Source organism: Copadichromis virginalis, linkage group LG17 (genome assembly GCF_057382275.1).
Source record: "Copadichromis virginalis isolate Kocher_CV1m ecotype Utaka linkage group LG17, C_Virginalis_male_GT1.1, whole genome shotgun sequence".
NCBI classification, from domain to species: domain Eukaryota; kingdom Metazoa; phylum Chordata; class Actinopteri; order Cichliformes; family Cichlidae; genus Copadichromis; species Copadichromis virginalis.
This window is the reverse complement of record NC_140634.1, coordinates 28,707,788-28,734,387: the sequence shown is the minus strand read 5'-3', so window position 1 is coordinate 28,734,387 and position 26,600 is coordinate 28,707,788. Positions and strand designations below refer to the sequence as shown.

At 40.5% G+C, this 26,600-nt stretch overlaps 3 protein-coding genes across 4 annotated transcripts; 2 read left to right on the top strand and 1 right to left on the bottom strand.

The window, feature by feature from the left end:
• Window positions 1-16: 16 nt before the first annotated feature.
• Window positions 17-2,163, top strand: ccdc59 (coiled-coil domain containing 59). The gene is made up of 4 exons (XM_085436431.1): window positions 17-402; window positions 625-997; window positions 1,476-1,584; window positions 1,687-2,163. Exons 1-4 carry the CDS (start codon window positions 255-257, stop codon window positions 1,849-1,851), a joined length of 795 nt encoding a protein of 264 aa, XP_085292557.1. The 5' UTR covers window positions 17-254; the 3' UTR covers window positions 1,852-2,163.
• A 1,202-nt stretch (window positions 2,164-3,365) lies between these two features.
• On the top strand, window positions 3,366-12,717 carry cracr2ab (calcium release activated channel regulator 2Ab). The gene is made up of 17 exons (XM_085436426.1): window positions 3,366-3,992; window positions 4,980-5,091; window positions 5,699-5,888; window positions 6,016-6,162; window positions 7,605-7,695; window positions 8,244-8,339; window positions 8,615-8,802; window positions 8,905-8,976; window positions 9,263-9,311; window positions 9,398-9,480; window positions 9,804-10,362; window positions 10,452-10,584; window positions 11,044-11,125; window positions 11,964-12,078; window positions 12,263-12,364; window positions 12,446-12,522; window positions 12,617-12,717. Exons 1-17 carry the CDS (start codon window positions 3,837-3,839, stop codon window positions 12,702-12,704), a joined length of 2,340 nt encoding a protein of 779 aa, XP_085292552.1. The 5' UTR covers window positions 3,366-3,836; the 3' UTR covers window positions 12,705-12,717.
• Window positions 12,718-12,749: 32 nt separating this feature from the next.
• On the bottom strand, window positions 12,750-26,550 carry prmt8b (protein arginine methyltransferase 8b). 2 transcript variants are annotated; one of them, XM_085436428.1, is made up of 11 exons: window positions 25,901-26,550; window positions 25,678-25,802; window positions 24,834-25,058; window positions 23,524-23,679; window positions 22,848-22,911; window positions 21,624-21,766; window positions 21,194-21,281; window positions 18,881-18,996; window positions 17,176-17,326; window positions 14,539-14,660; window positions 12,750-13,935 (listed from the first exon to the last, which is right to left on the bottom strand). In XM_085436428.1, exons 2-11 carry the CDS (start codon window positions 25,744-25,746, stop codon window positions 13,852-13,854), a joined length of 1,218 nt encoding a protein of 405 aa, XP_085292554.1. In that variant the 5' UTR covers window positions 25,747-25,802; window positions 25,901-26,550; the 3' UTR covers window positions 12,750-13,851. The 2 variants fall into 2 exon arrangements, with proteins under 2 accessions (XP_085292554.1, XP_085292553.1); XM_085436427.1 differs by having other exon boundaries at window positions 25,678-26,550.
• Between the last annotated feature and the right edge of the window lie 50 nt (window positions 26,551-26,600).

The window sequence follows — 26,600 nt, the reverse complement described above, 5'->3', positions numbered from 1 at the left end:
TTGTTATTGATAAGTTGTTCAAAAACTATTAAAAAAATTTAACTGAAGCCTCCTTTTATACCTGTTCACTACAGCATGAATTTATAACAAGGAATTTCAACAAGGAACATTTTGAAATAGGGCCTTCCGCAATCGATTTATCAAGTCTTGTCTTGTTGACGTCATCACACAGCGTCTGTAACGAAACGGCATGCTAGCTGAAGTCGACGAGGAGGTTGTAAACATTTGAGTTTTCCCGAAGAGACTGAACACACATGGCACCAACAGATCAAAAAACGAAGAATGAGAAGTTTGCAGGGAAAGAGGGCGACTTGGCGAAAACAAAAAGTGGCGCGAAGGGTGTCAAAAAGAAAAGAAAATGGATCTCCGATCAGAAATTATTCAAAGGCAGCGTAAAAGAAGGTACAATAAGGCTGAACGTACACGTAAAAACGACACAGTCTCTATCTTTAAATAACATAGGAATTCATATTAAAATCAGAACTTAATCCGTGTTGGGTTAATTCAAACGACTGTCAACACAAGAGCATGAGCATAGTCTAGATAAGTAATGACACTGAATCTGATTTTTTTTTTAAATGGTTTGATTTGCCTGTATTTAAAATCTCTGACTTAACTCTTCAGGTCAAGGATTTGCTTTCAACAGGAAGCAGAAAGTCAAACATGAATACAACAAACTGCTGCGAAAGGAGAAGAAGAAGAACCCAGGGTCCAAAAACCTGTACAAAGAAGAGTATCCAGAACACCTCAGGCATCTGTACGAGGCTGAGGCAGAGAAACTGAAGAAAGAAGCCTGGACAAACAGAGTGAACAGGAGTAAGCTGAGGATGAAAGGGCAGACGAAAGAGATGGGGGAAGGTGATGGAGAGGAAGAGGATGATGATGAGGCACAGCAGACCGAGGCAGCTGGTGAAGGAGAAGTTAGTGGGGGATCTGAGCTGAAAGAGTCAGTGTCCGGGAACCAAGCTGAGCCAACATCAGCTTCACAGAGCGAAAGGTGAGCAAGTCTGTGCAGACATACAGAACTGTGCCAAAATCATGAAGCAATCCTCATTACTTTATATTTAGCTTTCAAGGAGCATTGACTGCTTTTTTGATCACTTCCTTGCTTGTTCAGCCACTCAGCAATGACGTACGAATCACTGAAGCATAGAAAACACACCTTGTACAAAGGATGGAACAGTGTTGGGGCTACACTGAATCACTTTGTTGCTAGCAGTTTGTTGCAAAAACTAATTTGTTCTTTAGTTGAACCTAAAAAAAAATGCCAAAGATAAAACAGTTTGATTCCCAAAGAGCTACTAACTGAAAACCTGGCATATCTCAGCATGGTATGCATTGTGTCCTATAAGGAAATGAGGGGTGGCTCACAACTTTTACACAACACTTAAAACAAGAGAGGGTGGAGAATGCATAGACAAAGTCAGCTTTTATAATGTTGGGTTTAAAAAAAAATGTTTGCTTGTTTCCACCAGTCTTCCAATGAGCAATCGCATGAGGAAAAAAATGGAGAGGAAAAACTCTTACCAGAAGACAAAAGAAGAATTTGAGAGGATCCAAGAGAAGCGGAGAAAGAAGAAAGAGGTAATGTGTTTGACTAAGTAAAAGAAAAATAAGATCACAGTCTTTCATTTTTTTTAATGAAAAAAGTTTTTAAACAACAGCCTGTGTGTTTGCTGTTTTTAGGAGTACTTGAAGAACAAGCAACAGAAAGAAGAGGCCATCCAGAAGTACAAACAGAAAAAGATGGAGACATTCCAGATCCTAAACAAGAAGACCAAGAAAGGACAGCCAAATCTAAACCTCCAAATGGAATATTTACTTCAGAAGATACAAGGAAGTGGGAAATGACTCCTCCTCAGAACTGAATGCCAGTAGAGGACTTTACTTAAAACCTCATAGGCTGAATCAAGGCTGCGATTTTCTGTGCAAAATCAAAGTGGAAACTTGTGGTTGTTTTGACCATAAATTACTTTGAGATATATATTGTGATTTCACAGTATTTTTTGCTCTGACCACTGAAAGTCATTGTACTGTCCAACCACAAGATGGCATCATAAGAAATGAAGTGAGGACAGAGCATGCTTTTATTTTTAAAAATAAATAAATATATAATTTCCAATAATGTGCTTTTATTTTGAAATAAACCATAAATACAACTTTCTTTTGGCCAATTTTCTGGTAGTCAACAAGTTTAGCTTTTATTTCCAAGTAAACCTCCAAAAACACAATAACACTCATCCCGCTGACAGCCTTCATTATGCTGCTGTCTTAATTACACACTACATAAACATGTTGCACACATGTAGCCTGCATAGAGTAAGCTCACTCTGCAGCCCCATCTCAGTGTGAGAGCAGCGGGTGGACCCAGGCTGAAAAGCCTCAGGCTGCCTCCTCATGACATCACATGGTTGCAGAATGACTTGCCTAACACTCGTCTGTGAGGCAAGACTTCCTAAACACAGTGCGGTCACAGCTCTGTTAATACTGAGAGCGGATACAAAAGGTTTCAGTTTGTTGTGCTCGTCATTTGTAGAAGGTAAGAGCTTTCCTTCCGTTTCTGACTTATTTAAAGAAAAAAGGGACAAATGCAAACCTGTGCAACTTGTAGATACAAAAGCTGAGGAAAGAAAGAATTCGCCAAGAGTTTTGTATATGCTGCAGAGGAAGGCCCAGAAATTTACTTACATTGTTTAAGTGTCTTTGTCTTTACAAAGTAGGTGGCAGTGCTGCTTAGTAGTATGTACTCACTTAGTTTGTAGCCAAGTTAAAATTTGCACTAATTAAACAGCCTTCAGGAAAAATCCAAATTCAAGACTTGACAATCCAACACCTGCCTCTGATATTTTTTTTTTTTTTTTTTTTTTTTTAAAAATGACATCAGAAACAGCAGTATGCGACATTACGTGATGGCAGAGCTTCAGTTCATCCTTTGTCTTTTTTTTTTTTTTTTTTTTTTTTTTTAATAAATAGGACAGGGGGAATGAATGAGAGAAAGAGGGGGAGAGAAAGAAAGAAAACCAAAGGGGAGAAGAGACGGTGAGAAGGGGGGGGAAGAGAGAGAGAGAGAAAAAAAAAAAAAAGAACTCCTGGGTCACCTGTATGGAGAAAAAAAATAAACAAACAAAAAAAACAAACAGAGGAGACAGCAAACAACAAAGAGCAACATAATAATAGAGAAAACAAAGCACCATCACAATAAACTAGCTAGCCATAGATATCAATAGTTACTAAATAAAAATGCCTCTGATATTTCACTTTCAGCAGTGTTTGCTGCAGATTTAGAATTCCTGACAGCATAAACTGCGCTCCAGCTCGGAGCAGTGCAAACAAGACAGCACCTCAAAACAAAGGCGCGAGGAAAACACATAGGGGGACACATTAATTCATCTGCTGCTTGCAGCAGTCTTGCAGGCATTGTGCCGTCATGTGTTCTGTATGGTGGAGTATTAAGATAATCCTTTACTGTGTATTTACATACCTTTGTCAGTGGCTTACTAGAAAAGGGAAGTGCAGTTTAGCTGTAGTGCTCTGCTATTTGTGTAACCACTTTAGTTTTCTTAAACTTGCCTTCACGTAATTTTTTTAATTGAGTACAGTTCTTTGTCTGTCTTACAGGAACCTGCAACCAGGTTTAAGTCTGTCTGTAAGCCACCAAGTTATCAGTGATCTCATCATCTGGTGCTACTTCCTGCCTCTGTTGTCATGGTGACTCTAGGAGGCCCAGAGGACTGAATATAGGGCTAATGAAGAAAACTTCAAAGTACATGCAACCTACCACCCAACAGTGTCCATAAAATAATAAATATATAACGATAAAAGAGACACAGCCAAGCATGGAGGAGGAGGAGGACGGGGTGAATGGCTTTGGACGGAGCCCAGAGAGGAGGGGCTCTGACTGGGGTTGCATTGCCCTGCTGGACAAGACCAAGGAGTTCTTCCAGACCTGTGATGTGGAGGGAAAAGGCTTCATCACTCGCACTGATATGAGGGTTAGAGATGGAGGCTGTGTGTGTTTCTGTGGACTTTACACACTTCTGTAAAGTCTGCAGGCATTTGACAATTTCACATTATTAAGGCAGATATATATAAGACATTTTAAATGGTAGTTAATGAATCAAGGATTAATCATTCAGTGTATATACTGTCAGAAAGTAAGCCTTAACAAATCCATCTATTAATATCATTACTGTAAACATTTTCTACCAGTTAGGTTAATAATTGTGCCAGCCCAATATGAATATTTATTTCCTTTGAAAAACAGGGAGGGGTCAGTTTTTCCTCGACACTCTTACTCTTTCAGCGGTTTTTAAAAATCCGTGGAGGACCTGTGAGTGCATTAAGCCGCTGCTAAGAAGAACAACAGTTCAAAAGGACACACTTTTACCTGTGGAACAATTTAGTGTCCTGCGGGGCTTTAATAACAGTGAGCACCGAGCAGGGAACACTCAGTGTCACTTTTTCAGTTCATATTACCGTTGCTAAAGAACTCGGAGCACTCAAACAGCCTGAGAAGTGTCGGAGCAGCACGGCTGATGGAAATGTTTATGAATATAATGCCACTCTCTCAACGCACAGGCTGCAGTGAAGAGCACAGGCAGGAACAATGCATGCAAGCCTCTTTTTAAAGGTCTGACCATTAGTGAGCTGTGCTCCCAGCTAATTAGGGCAGCTCTTGTGGGTTTGTGTTGAGGGTTTTTTTAATAAAACACTCTTACATTAAAAAAAAAAAAAAAGTTAAAAATAAAAACCTCAGTGCAACTGTTAGGTCAGTGTAAGCTTCGTCTGAGCTGTGTCACTACAGAGGAAAATGTACTGTAGCAGATTCAAGGTGCGAACTTATCACGAGACATTTATTTATTGTGTCTTAAAAGTAACTTGCAGTGGTTTTACAGTGAGTGTGTTTCATTTTGAAGTGGAGTTCAGCTCACCACAGTGGTATTTTAAAGTCCTTTTTGTTTATGTGTTTCTCCTGGCAGAGGCTCCACAGAGAGCTGCCTCTGTCCGCAGAGGAGCTGGAAGACGTGTTTGACTCTCTGGATACAGACCACACGGGTTACCTCACACTGGAGGCATTCACCTCTGGATTCAGTAGGTTTTCTGCCATCAGAGGCTCTTTGCTTGGATCACACATATCACACTTGTTACTCCAAATAGATTTCTCTATGTCGAACCTGAAATAGAAGACATTACTATAGCATCAAGTTGAGTTCAAGTTGATTTTGAAGGTATCTTGTAGTTCTGCAAACACAAAAAAAACAGAGCGGCTTTAAGTGCAAAATAGAATAATAAGGAATAGTTTGTAAAAATGCAGGCAGGGCTGATTTGTGACGAAAGTAAAAGGGGAAGTTTACTAAAGCAAAGACAGGAAGTAGAGCTGGAGTGTTAAGGTGTTCATCAGAAGTGACCAGATGTAGGCAGGATTAGAAACGACTACATCAGAGGGACAGCTCAGGTAGAGCGGTTTGGAGAGGCAAGGATAGGGTGGTAGGAGACTAGAGAAAGGATGAGAAGATAGAGCTGCCAGACAATAATGAAAAGTAGAAGACCACAGAGAAGATTTGTGGATTTAGTGATGTAGCGATCATTTGCCTAATGGGAGGCAGATAATGGGAGCAGCTAAGAGAAAAAGATGTGGGAAGTCATGAAAAGCTTTTGAATTTATCTTTCAAGTTTAAAAGCTGTGGGTGTGTTTCAGGTCAGTTCTTGCATGGTCGAAGGATCTCTGTGACTGATGACCAAAATCAGGCCCCTGGCCCAGTCTTCAGGGCTAAGGAAGCCCTTTATCAGAGCCAATGGGAAGCCAAGCTGTCAGGAGTTGAGGATGAGGAGGAGAGGCACTTCTGCATGCTGCTGGAAAGCCTGGGAGCCAGTAATGTATTTGAAGAGTGAGTTTAATCACAACAAAACCTTATGTGCATTATTGTTTTTTGTCATGATCCATTCTTGACAAACCTGTGAGCTAAGTTGAGTTTTGTCTCTCCCTCTTTATCCCCTTCTCCTCTCTTTCTCCAGTCCAGACGAGGTGCGCAGCCTTTGGATCCAGCTCAGACGTGATGAGCCTCACCTCTTGTCCAATTTTGAGGAATTTCTGGCCAGGGTCACCCACCAAATCAAGGAAGCTCATCAGGAAAAGAAGGAGATGGAGAGCGCCCTCCAGAGGTAGTTGGGCAGAAAACACATACACAAAGGGCAAGGGAAAAGGGGCTTTTCATGGTGTTCTACCCATTCACAAGGTTTTTAGTGACTATGAGTGTGGACGAAATATTGGACATGAGGCTCAATATAGGGAAGGAATGAGAAAGAAATACAGCATTGTGCAACAGTCTCGAGCCACCCCTAATTTCTTTATATAAAAACAGGTTGGCTGTTTCCTGTTTGGATTGCTCATATGAATGTGTGTGTGTGTTTACAGTGTGCTTGGGATCACTGTCATATTGAGAAATTTAGCTCTTGCCAACCAGATACTATCCATATGATGTTGATGGTGGATCAAATTCTGTACTTTTCTGAGTCCATAATTCAGTCAGACTCTCACTTCTGTTTGTACCTCTGTCTGACTTCCTCAGAAGAGGATTTGAACCAGAAATTTCAAATCTGGATTCATCACTTCATAAGACATACATCAGCCTTTCCTCCCTGTTTCCTTTCCTTAAGAATGTCTTCTTGACAGCCACTCTTCCACTGCGATCATTTCTGACAAGGCTTCTGTGAAGAGTACATGGCTCAAACGAAGGGCCAGATGCATCTTTCAGACGTTGTGCGATGTCTTTATTGAATTTTTTCCCCTGTGTCTTAAGGACATGACTTTAAGATACTATTCATCTTCTTTTGTCCTCCACTTGTCCTCATATTTTAACGACACTGCATACCATCTCAAGAGGTGCCAGGTTTTTGGCAAGACTATAAGTAAGGAAATGCATATGCTATATATATATATATATATATATATATATATGTTTTATTTATTTACTTTGTTTTAACCAACACTTTACGGACCAAAAACCACAGTAAAGCCAATATGCTTCTTATGCATTAGCCCCTAAATAATCAGTGGCATAAGGGTGGGATTGTGTTTACATTGTGGACGCCAGCCAGAGCCTGGTGCATGGGATTTACCTGTAATTCTCTATAGAACAACGTCTTTATCCATTGTCAAATGACCACTAATCTAGATCCACACTCTGACTGCCTTCTAGTGGTGTGCAAACACATTAATGATATGATTGAGTGAACACAGAGCAAAGGGGTTGTTTTTTTTTGTACTGTATATTAATGTATTTACTCCCCTGATATGCAGAATGACATACTTGATGATTATAGTCTTTTGTCTTTGTAAATGCAACATGAGCATCAGTGGGATGTAGGCTTACTCATGGTACTGCGTGGCACCATGTTACAGCTTGTTATTCTTCTAAACTTAACTAATTGGCTGCTGGGGTCTTAACGATCATTACAGGGATTGTACTTACCAGTAGTCTGAAAATGTGTTTGCATGTCAAGTGCTCACAGTGTAGACAGCAATGTTGTTCTGTTTTTAGATATTACATGTACCACCTTGTGTCTTTCATCGATAAATCGTTTACCTTAACGTGTCATTTCAGGAAGGCAGCAACACATGACAGTGAGATCCGGTATTTATATGAAGAGATGGAGGCACAGATCAAAAATGAGAAAGAACGGCTGCTGCTAAAGGTAAAAGAGCTCAGACATGAAGAAAATCTGACAATGAAGCATCTCCTTGGCAACCGAAGAAGTAAAAAAGATTCAGAAATACAAAGCAAGATGTTTAAAGACATGTATGCTGGACTGCACTGTACAGAAGTGCACTCTATGACACAAGATGACCAACTTCAAATTTAAATAACTTTCTGTGTGCTCATTTTAATTCTGAATTCAACACAGCTGGGATAGGCTCCAGCACCTCCGCGACCCTGAAAAGGATAAGCGGAAGCAAATGGATGGAACACAAGGAAAAAGGAAAAAAAAGCAGTTCCTTATGGAAGCTGATAGTCTTCCACACTCAACCACTAGACAGTTATTTCAGTAAAGTGGAAGACCACTTTCTGCATTATCATAAATCCTGGGTCTTTCAAAGAGAGAGAACAAGCAGTAGTAATGATGTAAGCGTAGTTTTGCTTAAGGATTATATCATATTGACAGCAGTGTTTTTACCTTTCGAGTTAATTTTGTGCACTTTCTTTTAACCGCAAGTTGAACCTTTTCTTCTTCTGGTCCTGCAGGACTCTGAGCGGCTTCAGTTGCGCAGCCAGGACCTGGAGCACCAGCTTCTTACGAAGGAGAGAGATTTGGAGCAGCTTTTCCAGAAGCAGAAACGGGTAAGTTAATATGGACGAAGCATCCCAAAGAAATTCTGCGGTCATGTTTAATAAGAAACATCCACCATTGTAACAGCATGACAAAAAAAAAATTAAGCTCTCTGTAAAAACATTTGTTATGTGTAACTATTGAATAGTGGGCATGTGGCATTACATCTGTCGTGTAGAGAGGATTTACACCAAACCTCACTGTTTTGTTCCCTGTGCAGATATCCCCTAAGCACACTTACCCAGCATTAGTGTATTATAACTCCTGTGAATATCTCCCTGTTTAGTTAGAGCACCAGTGCTCTGAGCTGAGCAGTGAGAAGCAGGAGAGCAACGTAGAGAATGTCAAACTGAAAATGACCAACAATGAGTTGTCCAGAGCGCTGGAGAGCACCAGCCAGGAGCTGGTGCTGGCCCAGGAACAGCTGGCTATGCTGCAGGAACAGGCCTCCCGGCTACAACGGGAGAAAGAAATGTGCGTATAAGCATTGTTTGTATTAACTGTGTTTCCCTGCAGTGTGCAAACAGATGCCATAGAGTAGCTATTTAAAAGCAAGTTTCTTCTGTCTTGTTTCAGGGAAATGTACCGAGTAACTGAAGGACTGCAGAGGGAAAAGCAAAGTCTAATGAAGCAGCTTGACCTCCTCAGGTATAATGAGAACACCCAGCACTTTTCAAACTTGGGTAATAGTCCATGAGTTTTTGATGAGCCTGTATGCACACTTTTGAGCCTGTGTGGACTGGAGACAATCCAAAAGTTGTACAATCATTCATGCCAATGTTGAGTGGATATAAGTTTCTGACCACAACTATTGTTTTACTCATTTTGGCTCCTGGTTTAGTCCTAACTGGCCAAACCCTATGAATCAAACTCCAAGGTTCAAGGATTTGCAAAGCACAAAACACTCTTTAACATCCCTTCTTTAACTTCCCAGAGAGATGAACAAGCATTTAAAGGATGAGCGAGACTTGTGCTGTGGTGTAGTAAGTAAATAGTATTTTATGTAACTGCATTAACTCGATTACAGCACTAGAATAGCTGAGTAATGCACCTTCTTTTTGTAAACAAGCCTCGAACCTCACTCAGAAAGAAGCAGAAGCAGAGAGCGGGCCTCGGCAATATATTTGATGACAGCAGCCAGCCGGCAAAAAGGTGATTCATTCATCATTCAAGTACTCTTTTTAACAGAATTCATCCCTGTCAGATTGCTTCCTATGCAACAAATGACAAATGTGATGTAAAAATCATGCATCAAAGGAGGAAAAACAGAGGATGTCTGATTCCTTATACTCACAAAAAATAGCCAAATTATCAAGTAGAAATATTAGAAAACTCAAGTGAATTGATCCAGTAAATCCTCTGTTTCTCCTCTGTCCCCAAAGAGCCTCACTGTTGGTGGATGGGTCCTACCTATCTCTGGAGGCCTTGCCTATAGAGCACCTTCAAATCGTTTTTGTTGCTTCCTCCTCCTGTAGTGAAGATGACACCACCACTGCCACCCCTGCTCCCTCCACCACAGCTGCTAGCAGCCCTGTGTGCCAACAAAGGCCTTCAGCGAATAGGAACTCTGGCTTAGCCAACGGTCACATCAGCCCCGTTCTGCCTAAAGTGCACGACGTGAAGACAAAGGCCAAAAGGCTGTCCACCAAAATGGCCACCAGCAAGAGGGTGTTAGGGAGAAGCAGAGACAAATCAAAGAAAGTCGAAATTGATAAGAAGGTGGCAGAAGAGGAGGAGGTGTTAGATGCCCCGCCGGACGGGTGGCCCCTCCGCAGAGTCATCTCCATAGAAGAGGACCACCTGCCCCACCTGCTCCAAGGAGGACCTCAGCCCTTACTGCACCAGCTCAGCGAGGAGGAAGACGAGAGGGATGAGGAGGAAGAAGACGACAGAAGGAGCGACCTCAGTGCTTCCCCACGTTACATCTCAGTGTCAAAAGAAGCTCCTCCTGCAAGGAAATCCTACTTTACTCAATCGAAGAAGACCCCACCTGTATCTCCAAGAGGACAGCCTGTGGGAAAGGAAACCTCACAGGTGTGTTTACGGCTCCCCACTTTTATATATGCTTTTAGATAAGTTACTGGAGAGGTAATGAAACTGTCTTTCTAATTGCTCGCCTACAGAAGGCGAAAGAACTGTTTGCCCCAGACCGCCTGTTTAAAGTGGTCCTGGTTGGAAATTCCAGCGTTGGGAAAACATCCCTGCTGCGCTCCTTCTGTGAGGGCCGTTTCCACCCTTCCACAACTGCTACTGTGGGTGAGAAGAAAGGCAGTCATATTTTATTGATGTTTCAGGGCCCGTTTTAAACAGATCTGAAGGGCATGTGTGCGAGTGTGGCTGTGGATGCCTTTCCTGAATACTGGGGGGCGATTTAGCATCACATGAAAGGGCTTGTGAAGTCACACTGCCTGTCTAAGAGCCCTGGCACTCATTGTACTACAGATTATGTCACTTTGGATGAATTTTCTTTATCCTCGCTTTCATCTTTTCCAATCCTCCTTTTATGCCTTGTTGTCACCACCTTTCTCACCCCTTTTTCTGCTGGAATGAAGCACAGGCACTTTGATCCCCCTACTGGCCATTTATATCATTGCTTCTTCGTAGTGAAAACGAGAAGTAAAATCAAACCTAAATTAAATGTGAGAAGTGTGTCCTTATATTATGTTCGATTATGTATTATATGTTATTATATGTTGTTGTTGTTTTTTAAATCAGGTATTGACTACAGTGTGAAGACATTAACATTGGACAATATGCAGGTAGCCATGCAGCTTTGGGACACTGCAGGCCAAGAGAGGTGAGTGACCACTTCCTTCAGCATATTTCAGTTAACTGGTTGGATATAAACCACTAATATCTTGCAACTTTAAGCTTACCAATAAAATGCTAATCAAGAATATCGTATCCAAAGTCTGAATATATAGTCAGTTTATTGCAACCTTCCTCCAATCTTAGGTTTAATCTGAGAGAAATTGTGAGCTTTTTTTAAACAAATTATGACTTTACATTCTCAAAACAAAATTTCCACACTTGCAAATTTCCTTTAATTATGCTTTTACCCTGCCACTGTATTACTTTATTTTATGTTAAAAATTTTTTTATAGAATTGATCTAATATGCCCTCTTAATAAACACAATTCCTCTTGCAATACTTTATTTTACATGAATGGAAGTGTATACAGTATATACAGTTTGGTTAATAAGTTTCGGAAGACTGAAAATTAGAGATACTGTATAAAAATGTTTTTATTTCACTTAATGAATGAGAGTGAATGTGAGAGTGAATGAATAGTGGTATTGTAAAGCGCTTTGGGTGCCTTGAAAAGCGCTATATAAATCCAATCCATTATTATTATTATTAATGCATTACTTTTGTCAAAACCTTTGAATTAAATCCAATACTATGGACTTCTTGAGTGTTTCAAATCCTCCGTAGAAGTGAACAGAAACAAAATTACAAAAAAAATGTGTCGTATTTCCAACACTTCTTCTTCTTTTCTTGAATAGTCACTATAAAACAATAACCATGTAGTATTATTGTATCAGTATTGAGGTGGATGTACATAATGTATTCTTATACTCACATTTGAAAAATGGGCCACTGTGCTGACATTCAAATCCTGCTACTGACACAGGTACCGCAGCATAACCAAGCAGTTCTTTCGCAAGGCAGATGGTGTGGTGGTGATGTATGATGTTACAGTGGAGGAGAGCTTCAAGGCTGTGTGGCCCTGGCTCACCAATGTTCAGGTTGGACCTTTGACCCATTCAGTCCTGTGCAAGTCTTGTTTTGCTGCATGCATGGTTCAGTTCGTCCAATTTTGGAATTCACATTCTTAAAAGCTGGGGTTATTGCTCATAACGTTTATGCAGTTCACATCTTTGGCAAATCCTGAAATGGGAAGCTCTGGAACACTGTTCTTTATTTTCTTAGGAAGCAGCAGGAGAAGGGATCCCTATTCTCTTGCTAGGTAACAAAATGGACATGGACGAAGACAGGGAGGTGTCATTTAAAGAAGCTGAGCAACTTGCTTATGTAAATCTAATGCATTTTTGTGCAAGTATTGCCTGTTCTAGGACAACAGTGGGTCTGAATTTGTGTGCACACCCTTTTCAGGAAAACAAGGTGATGTTCTTTGAGGTCAGTGCCTACACGGGAAAGAATGTGACAGAGTCCCTGACTCACCTGGCCAGGTAAGATCAAAACAATCTGATACACAGTGCACTGGGGCTGCATTGTGATTCGCAGCAGATGTCAAGCCTTTTTTCCCCCTCTTTGTTTACTCAGAGTGTTAATGGAGCAGGAGGACAGGGTGAGAGATACAACAGTCATACTCAGCACTCAGCCTGTGAAGAAGAAAGCCTGCTGCAAGTGAAGACTCAAGCTAACACAAAGAAAACCTAAAACCATAGGAAAAAAAATTTTGTACTGCTATACTCAGTTTATTGAGAGGCAGATCTTTTTTTTTTCTGTGGAGATTAAAATGTTTGAAGACAAAACTGAAAAGAGTAATGGACTTTAAAACCAGGAAGGCAGTAAATGCTTACATCAATATGCGGTAGAAGTCCGTATAGTCTGTGTGAACAAACTGCTGTCAAACTTTAATGAAAGGAGCTCCTCTACAGTAAAACAAAAAGTTGTGCCATTACCTGTAAATGCCAAATCAAAATTGTCTCTTTGTAGTATTTAGAATATTCCTTATTGCAATTAAATAAAATCCTTTTACCTAAGAGGAAAATCAGAAGTATACTGTAGCCTTTTCATAACAGAATCTTTGCTTCAAGTTTGAAATGAAAGCGGGATAAATTATTTGATTCTTTGACATTTTATTCATCACCACATTCTTTTTTTTTTTCATATTCTTTGATCATCCGATCTCTAAACAAAGTGGTACATGGCATAATTGCATCATGTTTGTTACTGTTCTGAGGCATTCTTCTCTTTTTTCTGGCACCAAAGTTCTCAGTAATTAAAGAAATAAATTCCATTTCACATCTTTCTGAAATTAAAAAATGAAAAAGGATTCACATGCAGATACTTGCTAAAATAAAGCAATGAATTACTGTACTCTCTATACAATTATACAATATGTAATAAATGTTACTAAAGGTAAAACAGTTAATGACTGTGCTATAATCCTCTTAACATCACACAAGTTAATCGTTTTCCATTCATTGTAATAATAATAATAATAATAATAATAATAATAATAAATAAATAAATGATTTTCATTTCATACATCAATCAAAATAATTCTCAGAAACAGACCAAAAAATCAAGTAGGATGATACATTCAATGAGGTGCCCGAGTCAATCAAGTTGGTACACATGATGGCACTATTGCTGATAGATACGTGCCTATTGTGATGACATCACCTAGATGCTGGCTTGATGGCATCCAATCAGATGCGCCCAGATGCCCTCCCTGGCAAACTGGAATGCTTGTTGGAGAGCCTGTGCCCTCCCCCTCGCTGACCAGAGGGGCTGAGGCTAGGTCTGCGGCACGGCTTGGTCTGTTGTTCTTAACGCATTTTGTAATCGTGGGAAATGGCGGCCTCGCATAGCTGTCCTTTAAAATCTAGCTCAAGGGTGAACTCCAGGTCACGCTGCAACAAACATTACCAAAAGTGAATTGAAGTAATCAGTTACAAAGAATTACACACAACCAAAAAGGCGAAGGACAAGCAGCACTGTAAGAAATATTTCCTTAATTAAAAAGAAAAGAGATTCTCTATTAATTAACAGCATGCACACAGCAAATAAACAGGACATTTTCTATTATTAACAATAACTACAGGGAACATAGGACATACCATTATTTGAATATTTTCTGTTATTTAATGGTGTGTGGTCAGGATACAGAAGAAGCAGCTACTTTTCAGCAGCTCCTTTGCCACAAGGGGTCACCGTAGTGGGTAGCTCTTCCTGACGCAGCCCCAAAGGGGATTTTGTGGCTCAGGCTGGAATTAAACCAGCTACTTTTTGCTTGCTAAGCAAATATGCGCTATTAGAGGCAGTCTACAGTAAAACAGGATGTTAAAAATATGGCATTTTTTACTAATTGAAGGTTTATCTATAGTAAAAAGAGGACTTTTTCCACTATTTGTATCCATATCTTTATTATATTTCTAAGTATGTTGCTGCTGTTGTAATTTAGGTAAATTCCCTTTTTAAGTCTAGAGAATTGTCTTGAAAATTTTTAGTCTTACCACATTCTTCTCGTTGGGCCTGACAGCAAGACTGCCAAAGATCTCCTCTCCCTTCTTGACAGTTAGGTAGTCCTCTAAATAAAACACAGTCTGTTTCCAGTGTGTGCTTGGGGCATCTGGAGCTAAAGATAGGATGTGATGGAGGGCAAGGGAAAAGGCAGGGAAGTGAAAATGAAAGATGGTGGAGATGATAAAGAGAGAGGAGGAGAGAATTTGAAATTAGGTTAAAGAGGAATGGTGGTGAGGAAAGAGGAAAGAGGAGTAAAGAGGAGTAGGGGAAATAAAAAGATTTACAGAATAGTCTTGACAGGCACTAGACTGCCTTCGGCATGTTAGCATAGAAGAAGTATAACAGCAAAGTGCCTGAAATTCTCTCATCCAATGGGAAAAATACAGAGGCAGATAGAAGAGATCTCCTTCGGTGATGCTCAGCCTCAGGGCCAACAGACAGCCAAAAAATAGAACCTCCTCTACGTGATATTATGTAAGCACCGGATGCGTGAATGTATTAACATAAGCTTGCATAACATATTTCACTATAATAGGTGTCCTCAACAGCATGATGACGCGCTCGGTGATTCTGCTGGTTCAAACACTGGTCACGTAACACCAGCAGAGTGTAGCCAAGAGCTAAGGTGCAGAAATGGAGCGCCATCCATTTAATATCCACTGATTCACTGCTCAAACTACTCAAGTGGCTGCGGGGCGAGCCAGGATGTGAATCTGCTTAACGGTGCAAGCAAATCTTCATGTATCCTTGGCTACAGTTTTATACATTTTATAAACTTTTGTGGTGTAAAATAACTGAATAATCTAGGAGAAATAATATTTATATCAGGTTTTGAAATCTGTGAATCGCTGAACACCTCAGTTCAGTTCTGAAACACACTTGCTGTGACAAATAAAACTGATCACAAGTGAAAAAGAAATGTCACTCATTGGTGTTTCAGTTAAATAACAAGTGGATTTGGAGAATATGTGTTTTAAGGCATAAGTTTCAGAAAAGATTGTGAGTGTAGACATTTAAAGTTCCTTAGAATTGTTTTATCATTGAAAGTGAACTACAGGAGTTGTCCACTCTTTTCATAAACCTTTCTGTTGCATCGCATTGGGTACATTGCAATAGAGTCCTGATAGACAATCCTGGGAAGTAATTGTCCTTGTCTGCTATGCAGCATAACACAACCTCACTATATAAGCACCACATGGAGAAAGTAATATCAAAAATGTATAGTACAGTACTGTGGAAATGGCTTGAATCACCCCTCAATTCTGTATATTTTCCTTCAATGATGGGAAATGGGTGCAGCAGTTTGTTGAAACGAGTTTTATTCAGGAATAGTTCTCCAGGCTTCTTGAAGGACATTCAGAATTCTTCCATGGATGTTGGCTGTCTTTTGATCTTTTCCTTGTTGGGATGATCCAGAGATTCAGGCTCTGGCCAACCCCTGATTGATAGTTCGATTCATGACTGATAGTTCCATGTGTGTTTTTCTGTGTTTGGGATCATTGTCATGCTGATAAATCAAACTGTTACCAATCTCTTTCCACATTATATTGCACGGTGGCACAAACCTAACTGCACTTTTCTGTGTTTGTTATTGAATCGATTTTGACAAGATCCCCAACACACCTCCACAACAAATTCATCTCCAAACCATGAGAGAGCCTCCCCTGTGTTTTACAGATGGCTGTAGTGACTCTTTCCTAAACACCTTGGTTCATATTGATGATTTAAACAAATCCAAAATGTAAGTTTTGGATTGATCACTCCATAACACCTGCTGCCACTTATTTTCTGTTCAGTTCTCGTGTAATTTGGCATGCCTCAGCCTTTCATTCCTGTTTTCCTGCTTTAAAAATGGCTTCTTTGCAGGCACCCTTCCTTTCTCATGAGACTTTACTGAGCCGTAGATGGATCAGCCAAAGTACCAGATGCATCTTTTCTGGAGTTTTTTCTATTTTTTAAAAGACATGCATTTCAGACACTGTTCATCTGCTGTAGATAATTTTGTCATTTCTTTTGTCCTCCACCCGTTCAGTGTCCTCAATTTTGTTAATTAGACTACCCAGCATGCTCAGAAATGTCAAGGTTTTTAACAATAGATCTTAGGAATCACCTTGTTGGTCCAGAAATAGCATTTTAGGGCTGTTAAACTGTGGTGTCTTTGGAATTTTTGATAGATTCAGCTAAAGAATTGGAACAAATTATGTATTTTTGTAATGAATTGCTAGTCGCAGAGTTCCAAAAGATAAAATTACAATTCGTTTTTTTCTACGTTATCTGTTATGTGTTGAAATAAAACTGATTCATCCCTTGAACTAGGTGCCTTTTTTTAACGCTTGAATGATTCATAGGTCAGTGTTAAGTGGCTTACCAAATAAGAAATATTCCTCTTCCTTAAAATAAGTGAAAAAGCAGCCAATATCTAATGAAAAACCCTGGAAGATTATCAGAAAGCTGGGAGAACGACCAGTTAAACCAGTTTAACATTTTGAAGTCTGGTTACCAGGGTTGATCAAGACTTTTACACACACTGTACCAAAATATGTGACACAATTTTTTTTTCTATTTGATTGACCCAGAGGTTTAAATCTCAACTCTTTAAAATAAAAAAGGCTCCTGTTTAGCCTCACCAGTGGAGAAACCAGTCTTCTTGTGACATTTGGTGAATTCAATGGTGAAATAGGTGACCAGAGCATGGACGTAATCATTGCGCTGAATCTGCAGACAGAAGGCTGAGGTGAAGGACAGGTCCTCTGGCTTCACAGTGTAGATGTCCACTTCCTGAAAATAAAATTGCCAGTAGCTGATGTTATATATGTCAGGGCAAATGAGCTTGAAATCCATAACCATGCTATTTCAGAATAGAGCCACTGTACAATCACAGGCTTGCAACTTGCCACCACCATTTGCGATCTCTCACATACACATGCGGCACATGTATGTCAATGCTTCTTGATTATTCACCATGATTACTGTGCATGTGCAAGAATATGTGTGTGTGTGAAAGCCCACAGGTTGAATCACGGCTGGCAAATGAAGCCTGCTCGCACTACACATGCTGTGTGGGTGTCCTCCCTCATGTCTACAAGGGAGGGAGGTTTTGTGCGTGTGAGTATATGTGTGTGTTTTATATCAAACTGCCTTACTGAGGTAGCCACAGATCTAAGTACTTTGTCACCTGCTAGGCATCATACTGGGTTCAAAATAGAGGAGCAGGTGCATCTCTGCTTTGCATGTAGATGATGCTGTATTTAGGAGGATGGAGGGGGATTTTTATTTTAAATTGCAACCTGTTCATCTTGCCCAGCCTATTGGGCTTTGGAGCACTCGGCCATGTGGCGTCACCATGACAGATTGTGATTTAACACCTCTGTCCTTTCCAATGATACCAGGCCAGTATCGTATACAGCAAATTGTAGGAGGAGAGAAAAAAATTCCCGGGAGTGACTTTGTAATTTTAGCAGGCGAGGAATGACTGGCAGTTTGAATTAAGAAGCGGTGAAGTGGCTGGCAGGGGTGGGTTGGGGTGAAGATGCCCTGAATACATACATGTAAAAAAGATACCTGCAGTGAGAATAAAATTTCAGACAGGCATGTCAGTGGCTAAGCTCCTCCATCCTAACACATGAATCACCTTTTCTTAACACAAAAGCAAGACCATCGCTTATCACACTGATGGAGAGCCCATTTCATTCCCACTGGTGACTCAATGCCTGCTCTTGTGTGACATTTCACCATCGCACAGAGAGAAAGACTGAGTGAGACCTCCCTATTCACTCAGACTACTGAGGCCTGACATTGTTTAAAATCAGAGAATGGGACACAAGATGAAAGGAACGGTGGAGTGATTAGAAAAGTGAAAGTGAGAAACGAGACTATAAAATGATGTGAGACAGAGATAATGAAAAAAGGGGCAATGAAGACATAAAATGCTTGGAATAGAAAGAAACATGATATATGGAGAGAAAAGGGACAGTGAAATAGAGAAAAGGTAAAGGTAGAGGGGACAAACAAAAAGGCTATCACCTCTGTGAATGCTCTCATCCTCTGTTCATTTGCGAGATGAAAGACAAGCTTCTGTTGTATCTTCAAGCATGAAAACAGAGCTGCAGCCTATTACAGCCAGCCAGAAATCTCTATTATGTACTAGAAAATAGACTCAATAGATGGGGAATGTTCACAGTGACAGAGGATCACAGCTGTCTGACTTTTTCTGGGAATTCATGTACCCAGGAGATAGAGAAAAACAAAAGTGTTTGGATATGTGCCACAAACAGGTATGAAATCATACTGTAGACAAAACGCGTTCACAAACTGGTACAAATGCAGACTAACCTTCAGAAGGCAGGCGTTCGTCACCACTTGCTTGGGATCTACCACATCTACCAGAGGCTCTTTGATGGCCACATTGCGAATGCAACTCATGTCGAACCCATATACGTTTTCCCACCCTGTACATACAAAAAACAAACCAGATACCCATGTGAATGACCATGCACACAATATGTGTTTTCTGGATTTTTTTTTCTCCTTCAGTTTTCAGGCACAAGCAAAGCTCTGTTCTCCCTGTTCCTGCTAAGCTGTCAGCACAAAAAAGGTAGCAGAGAAAATAAAACAGAGCGCTTGACTCTGCCAGGAAGAACAGTCCCGCTGTCTTTCTGTCTATCCAGGCCGTATGTGGAGAAAGACAAGCCGTCCCGAAAATATACTCTGGCCTCCTCCTCTACCTCCTCCAGAATGTCTGGCATCCTTGTTTTATTATAATTTGGGCTGAAAACACACCAAAAAACACATTCACTCCCCCACTCACTCAGTCCCTTCACTCCACCTTGCTTTGTCAGGAGGCCAAACACTAAGTCTGTATCATGAGATGGTGAGTGTGCCACCAACGCAAAAAAAACTAAAAATAAGAGTGTGAGGGTTTGGGGTAAAGTGAGTTCTTTTGGGATTTATGTGAAAGAATGTACCTTTATGTATGTTTAGATGTAATAAAGCACAGGAGGCCACCTGTGCAGTGAAAGGGAACTCAGTAGGCGTTATTGACCCAGATTCAAAGCCGATGTACGTACAGGTTTGAATGGCACCTTTAATACTGGATCACAATGTTAAGCTCAGCCCTCCAGCTGTGTTAGCTATTTGAACACATGCCGTGAGTTTGGAGCAGAGAAAGCAGTTCAGGATAAAAAGTAACACGCTGGTTTCAATGCTTTTGAACCTCTTGCTGCACAACAGGTTTCAATGCTAGATTAAACTACTTCCACTTAAATTAAAAATTATTTGCATTCACCCAATTTTTAATCTTATGGTCTTTATGGCTATAACCCAATAAATACCCTGTACATTTTAGCCACTTTTGCAGAAGGTACTGCTTTTTACTGTGGCATGTTTTGGGTTTTTTCCCCCTTGCAGTCACTAATCAGCATTTAAGAAAAATCTATGGCTTGTCACTGTCACATAAAGTACTGTTTGGTTTTATAACCTACAGCTTCACTGTTTTGGTTCAGTCTTAGAAGTAGCTAGCTCTTTTCAGATGTTTTCAGTTTGGGACTGAAAACATCTGAGGCATTTGAGGCAAGCAGGAAAAGCTCAGTAGGTAGAGTGGTGGCCCCATGATCGGTAGGTTGGGGGTTCGAATCCACTGAACGACTACCCTGAGGTACCCCTGAGCAAAGTACCGTCCCTACACACTGCTCCCCGGGTGCCCAATGGCTGCCCACTGCTTCACTGAGTGAATGGGATAAATGCAGAGAGAAATTTCCCCACAGGGATCAATAAAGTATACATTATTATTATTACATTATAAACAAGTTGCTCTACTAGTGAGGAGAGTGGAACCCAGTATTTTAATTTAGCAACTGATGAAGTCTAAAGCTGGTCAAAGAAACTGACTTTCATTTGCAGTCATGTAAAAAAAAAAAAAAAAAACTTCCACAGGACTATGCACTTTAGCAGCTTGTAAAACCACCTTTAACAGCAATTTCTACGTGACTTTATCAGTCTCTCACATTGTTGTAGAGGAATTCTGGCCCACTCTTATTTACAGTGTTGCTTCAGTTCTTTGAGGTTTGTGGGCATTTGTTTATCCACAACTCTTAAGGTCTCAACGCAGCATTTCAATCAGACTCAGGTTTGTGCTTTAACTGGGGCATTGCAACAGCAGTATTGTTTTGTTTTCCATTTTTAGCCATTCTGTTGTACCTTTGATGCTTTGCTTGGGATCATTGTCTTGCTGCATGACTCCTTATCAGACCATATATAAAGTAGACAGAAAGGCATGAAGTGGGAAAAGAAAGGGCCTCGGGTCTGACCCAAACCTAGGCTGCTACCTTTCACCCTCACAGAGGCTTTCTCCCAGCAAAGTAAACACTTGTTCAATCTTTTGTACTGCCACAAACATTAACATGCTAACTCACACCTGTAGAGTCTGAAATGTAACTTTTGGACTTTTTGTAATCTGGTTTTACTGACTACTTAAATCAGTTCGGAATACAAACCAAATTTAAACAAACATTCATATGCACTTTATCTACTACTCATCCACAGGAACCATCACGCTGTGACGCAACAGTGGGCACTAGTTAAACACAGCTGAGAGGAAGCCCGAAAGAATTTAAATGAAACTGCAACAAATGTATCGTAACTACTCACAATGTATCTTAAAGTCCTTGTACTGCCGGTCTTCAATGGCTACCACGTAGAGCGCTGCTCTGTCAGGGAACATCAGGCCTCCAGGTTTCTGAATACAAGAAGAAAACAAAAGTCAGGTAACCAGTGAACACACACACAAAGGCCATCAATCACTCATACTGTTCACACACCTGGCATGTAATAAAAGATCACATGTGCTGAGTTCAAAGCCTGCTGACAGCCATTGAGGTTAGCAACCTGATCATTCATGTATGACCTCAGCATCTGGCGAGCAGACACATGCAAGCGAGCGTACAGTAAATTCTCCACTTCAACGCTGTGTGCTGTGTCTATGTGTCAAATAGCCTTATTTGTCCAGCCAGCCACTCACAGACACACACGCACATAAAGCCCTGCTTAACTCCCCAAACCTCCCGCAGCACCATCTTACCAGCCACTTGTCCCTGGCAAAGATGACCGTGTTGAGCATGGATTCGTAGAAAAGGCAGTAGCCCATCCACTCTGAGATTATAATGTCCACCTTCTCCACGGGCAGCTCCACCTCCTCCACCTTGCCCTTGAAGATGGTAATGACTGCAGTGTGCATAGCCACAAAACAGCAGGCAGTAAATTACTTCACAGCTTCTTCATCAGATTAGAGCAAATGACTTTATTCTCAAGTGACAATGTTTGTATGCCTTGGGATTGCTGTAAATTAGTCCAACTTAATTATTGTTGTCATCTGGCGCCTGATTTTTTTTTTGGTGCATGCATTTTATTTGTCTCATTTCCCCATTCTGACATCTTTGACCTCCAGAGGAAGAAGACACCACCAATTTAAAGAGGTGTTACACGGCAGGGAGTTTTGTATTACCAATTGACCTATGATGTGCAGTATATATCATTAATTTCATTACTAAATATAAGGAAAAATAATTTTAAAAATGTATACATTTTCTCAGGGCAGGTGTTCATTCATTCAGTGAATTTAAGCCATCTGTGTTCCACAACATTAATGAATGCAGTGCACAGATGCTTTCCTTCTAAAGTAGCATAAAGGGGCAGTTACTGAATTTATGCCAAGGTTTTGTAAATTGAGCTAGTCACAAAATTTCATTTATCAAATATTCAGAAATTACAGGAAAATTCAGCAATTCAATACTCTGCCCCTAATAACACAATTGGAGGTTAAATTACCTTTTTCTAATGACTGATAGTCAGTTCTACATCTACTTTTGGAATATTTATAGTTATTAATGCATAAACGGAAGTCCTGACATTATAACTTTACCACTAGTCTATGTTCAGGGGATCAAAAGCCAAGTACCTGAAATGTAAATATAAAAGATTAAATTAAAACCAGCCTAATGTCAAATATGTAGGTTATGAAACCAAGCATCTGTTTCCCATCCTCCCTCTGTGAAGTTCAGGGTGGCATTTTACAATGGTAATAAGCCCCACTGAGGGGATTCTGATTGATGGCAAAGATTACTGTTATTTGACGAGCTGCCATTTAACCATCAGGACTGTGACTAATATTGTCAAGTGTGACGGTAATGATGGAAATATACAGATTTTACACGCTACTTCTCAACCAGATATGTTTGCATCGTTCTGTCTTCAGATAGGTGGATGTGGGATTATGGCAGTAATGAGAAACAATGCTTCTTCTTACCATTGTGCAGGTGATTCGACTTGATAATCTTCTCTGAATATTCAGATATACTTGAGCATTCAATCTGCAGGATCACAGAAAAATAACATCCAGTTAAAAGGTCGAGACATGGAGTTATTGGTCTATCTTTAAATTAAAAACAAGCAAACACTTTTTTGATCAATTTATCAATAATTAGAAAATATTTCATGGGTTTTAGTGTGAGTAAACACACACAAAAAATTAATCAAATCCATCTAAAAACACTAAGGGGCTTTTTGCATCTTCAAGTGCAAATAACAGTGTCTATGGATGCAGCTGCTGTTCTTCCAGATAAGTCATCTCAGATCTGGTGCCAAATGAAAACTCATGATTAAACCTTCCTATTCATGGGTATACTACAGCCTATAAATCATACATAACTGTGGGTTACAACACCAACCTGTCACTTACAGAAGGGGAGCCAGGTGTCTCTTATTGCCTCTGTCTAACAGAGTTTGCCTGACAAGCTCTTAAGATACATTTTTAAAAAGCCAGGATACTTTTTTAAAATAAATGTATTTGATATGGAGGAGTCAGAAGTCAAATATGTGTAGACTGCAACTATTTCTCTCATAAAGATTTAAACAACAGCAGTGAATGTTTGATTGCAGTGAAGCATTTGTTTGTGGTCAGATAGTTCATCTATTTGTCTCACCCCGTACACATGTTTGGCACCGGCGTTGGCAGCAAACATTGAGAGGATTCCAGTGCCGCTACCGACATCCAGGACTATTTTATCTTTGAACACGTGCTTGTTGTGGTACATGGCATTCCTGTAGGTCAGTGTCCGCACCTCATCTTTCAGCATCTCCTGCAGTGATAATAAGAGTAAGAGTCCATGTTACCTGATGATTTTTCCAGTACCGGCACGCATACAAAGGACCAAAAACTCAACTACCAAAGAGCAGTGTGATTCATAAAAATCCTCAAAGGAATACATATTACACATTATGTTACATAATGGATCTACATTGTGGCAAGTGTGGGCAGTTTTGAGAATACATTGATTTTTTTTCCATGAGTAATGATATGGAAAAGGCAGTATTTAGGCCAAAAGCGTTAGTGACAGTGGCAGAGCTTCTTGAAATAGACAGGAGTACAACACAAAGCCTTTGGGGACTGCCTGATACCCTTCTCCCTGAGCCCATTCACATATCCCACTTTCCTTCTTTTTCACTTTGCACTGCTTTAATCAGGACACACTGGTTGACTGCAAGCAGACAAAAAGCTGACCTATATGCTAAATGCAGACACTGTTTAAGAGGTCTATATGTTCCTAAACTTTTCCACCATCTCTTTGTCACATACCAAGGTCATTAGTTGGGCTTTGGCCTTGGCACTTTACTTCAGATAGTTTTAAAAGACAAACAAACACTTTTTACTACTGGAGTGCTGAATATGGATTTTTACCATGCATATAATGTTTTTAGTGGTGCTTGGTAATAGAAAAGCCTTGTGTTTTGTCAGTTGTCAGCTACTGAAATCACTTTTAATACTTAAAGTTTGGTTCATGCTGGGAGTTTATTATTCGATAAATTTAATAATTTCAAAAATGTTGCAGATGCTTTTGTTTAAATCTCAAACTCCTTTTAAGGGCAGATTCTGAGAGTTCTGTTTTTATTTGTCTCCATTTTGTTGCTTTTAGTCGTTCGTTAGGCTTTCCCTTGGCATCTGTTACCTTAAGTGGATCTACTGAACTGAAGGTTTGATTTCTGTATGCACAAGGTTCACAGTTATTGAAAATACAGCATAAGAATATGCATCAAAATCAAAATAAAAGCCCAATTGTCCTTGTATATTATAGTGTTAAATCGGTTTAGGTTATTTTTTGACATATCCTACTAGTGTAAAGCCAGCCAAGCATGGTTGAAATTCCTTGGCAAAGATAGAAAGAGTCAAGGGGGTGCCTTTTTTTAAAAATTCTAATCATACCAAGCTGCTGTTTTTCCAGCCCTGTCTGCATACCTCATGGATGCCAAAGTGAGCATAAGAGTCAAAGTAGTAGTCCCGTGATGTCATTTCCTCGGGGCTGATGAACTTGGCAATCTTGCCTCGACCAGGACAGGTGGCCAGTGCTGCTACATGAGGCGTATGGGGAACGCAGGGCACATGGTGGGTAGTAGGCACTGGTTTAGGCAGTGGGGAGGGCTGAGCAGACTGAGAAATGGGGGACATTACAGGCTGCTGCCTCTGTTAAGGACATACAAGAAAAGAAAAAAAAGGGAGAGTTTGTAGCATCATTTAGACATCACAGTCAAGTTAATGGTTTAAAACGAAATTATGGGAATACATAGGTTACAGGTTAATAACGGTCTTCTAGAGAGATCATTCAATTCAAACCAAGAATAAACTCTGAAATGTTTTTTAATTGTATTGTAAAGCCATTTCCATAACACATATGAGACAGCGGTGATACACTGTGCACTCATGGAGGAGCCGGCAAGAGATGCAGGTTCCGCTTCAGCACCAAGGACAGCGGACATTATCACGTTCAGCAGCCCATGTCCGTGCATCAGTAATGAACCACTTAATCAAAATGCAAATATTCCATATGCATCGTCTATTTTAACTGCATTTCCATGCGTCTTTTGAGTCTAGAGCTGTCCTGACATCTGCAGGACATGCACTTTACTTAGCTTACAAGCCATCAGTGCAAAATCTATTCTTAAACTCGTCTCCATAATTATCGCTGAAAAATACAGAGATATGCATAATATCTACACCAAATGTGTTGACACGATCGAAAAATACCAGACGGAGAGTTCACCGGTCCCGCTAAATGCGGTGCAGGACACCACAAGGTCCCTACCTCTGAGCTGTCCGCCTCCGCCATCTTCCGCCGTAGCAGCAAACAACGCGACGAATGCCTCAGTCCCATGAGAGCTGACGAGATTTAGGCTACAACTCTTTTAAGTGTTCGGGGGCTCTGAAATCCTAATAGAAACGTGGGAAAAATAACAGAGAGCCACAGAATATGACTGGAACACACGGAAAAGTGAGGGTCATTCTAAGAATGTATCACAATTTCTTACAAATTAGGCTAAACCCACTCCCGGTGGAAAGTTGTGAATATGAATTTGAGCGAGGTGAAACGTTCGGATATCCATACTATAAATGCGATACAGGTTGTTTTTAGTGGGAGGACTCAGGGAGGCAGAGCAGTCTATTGGCTGGAGAGATGGTGTTGCGAGTAGAAGGTTGTAGGTTTGATACCAGCACTAGTCGGTCCTTCCGTTAAAACCCTCGTGCGCCGCTTCAGCGTAACCCGCTCGCTCATTTTTACATCTCCGGTAAAAGCAGGCTATCAGAGAAGACGCGAAATGTGCCGCACCACCACCAAGAAAGACATTCAGTCGCGTATTACAAAAGCAGTTCCACAAAAATGCTTCTCATCAGCCACTTCATCTCTTGGAAACAGCTCTCATCACAGGGACTCCGACACCAAAAGTCGCATCTTTTTGTGTTAAAGCCCTTTTAGTTGTAACGCCGAAGGCTTTCTCCGCAGAGAAAGTTTAAAAAGGGGAGTTCAAACTGCTTAGTGTGCACCCGCCTGCCCGTTAAACTGGGACCCCGCTGACGACATGAAACGAGTGGTGACAAAAATACAACTCACCAAAAAGAATAGCTTAATCTCTGCCTTCTCAAAGCTAGATTCCTTCTCACACCAGACTTTCCCACAGTTAAAGGACCCAGGCAACCGGCAAGATTCTTAGTGGCTCGCTTATATAACAC

Bases quoted from the DNA above. Each gene is read 5' to 3' on its own strand.
- ccdc59 (XM_085436431.1), top strand. From the start codon at position 255: ATGGCACCAACAGATCAAAAAACGAAGAATGAGAAGTTTGCAGGGAAA. The intron at 403-624 runs GTACAATAAGGC...TTAACTCTTCAG, and splicing joins CAAAGGCAGCGTAAAAGAAG to GTCAAGGATTTGCTTTCAAC. The intron at 1,585-1,686 runs GTAATGTGTTTG...TGCTGTTTTTAG, and splicing joins AGCGGAGAAAGAAGAAAGAG to GAGTACTTGAAGAACAAGCA.
- prmt8b (XM_085436427.1), bottom strand. From the start codon at position 25,746: ATGGGACTGAGGCATTCGTCGCGTTGTTTGCTGCTACGGCGGAAGATG. The intron at 22,912-23,523 runs GTGAGACAAATA...GTGATCCTGCAG, and splicing joins GTGCCAAACATGTGTACGGG to ATTGAATGCTCAAGTATATC. The intron at 21,767-22,847 runs GTAAGAAGAAGC...TGCACACTGCAG, and splicing joins GTCGAATCACCTGCACAATG to TCATTACCATCTTCAAGGGC.
- cracr2ab (XM_085436426.1), top strand. From the start codon at position 3,837: ATGGAGGAGGAGGAGGACGGGGTGAATGGCTTTGGACGGAGCCCAGAG. The intron at 8,340-8,614 runs GTAAGTTAATAT...CTCCCTGTTTAG, and splicing joins TTTTCCAGAAGCAGAAACGG to TTAGAGCACCAGTGCTCTGA. The intron at 11,126-11,963 runs GTGAGTGACCAC...CTACTGACACAG, and splicing joins GACACTGCAGGCCAAGAGAG to GTACCGCAGCATAACCAAGC.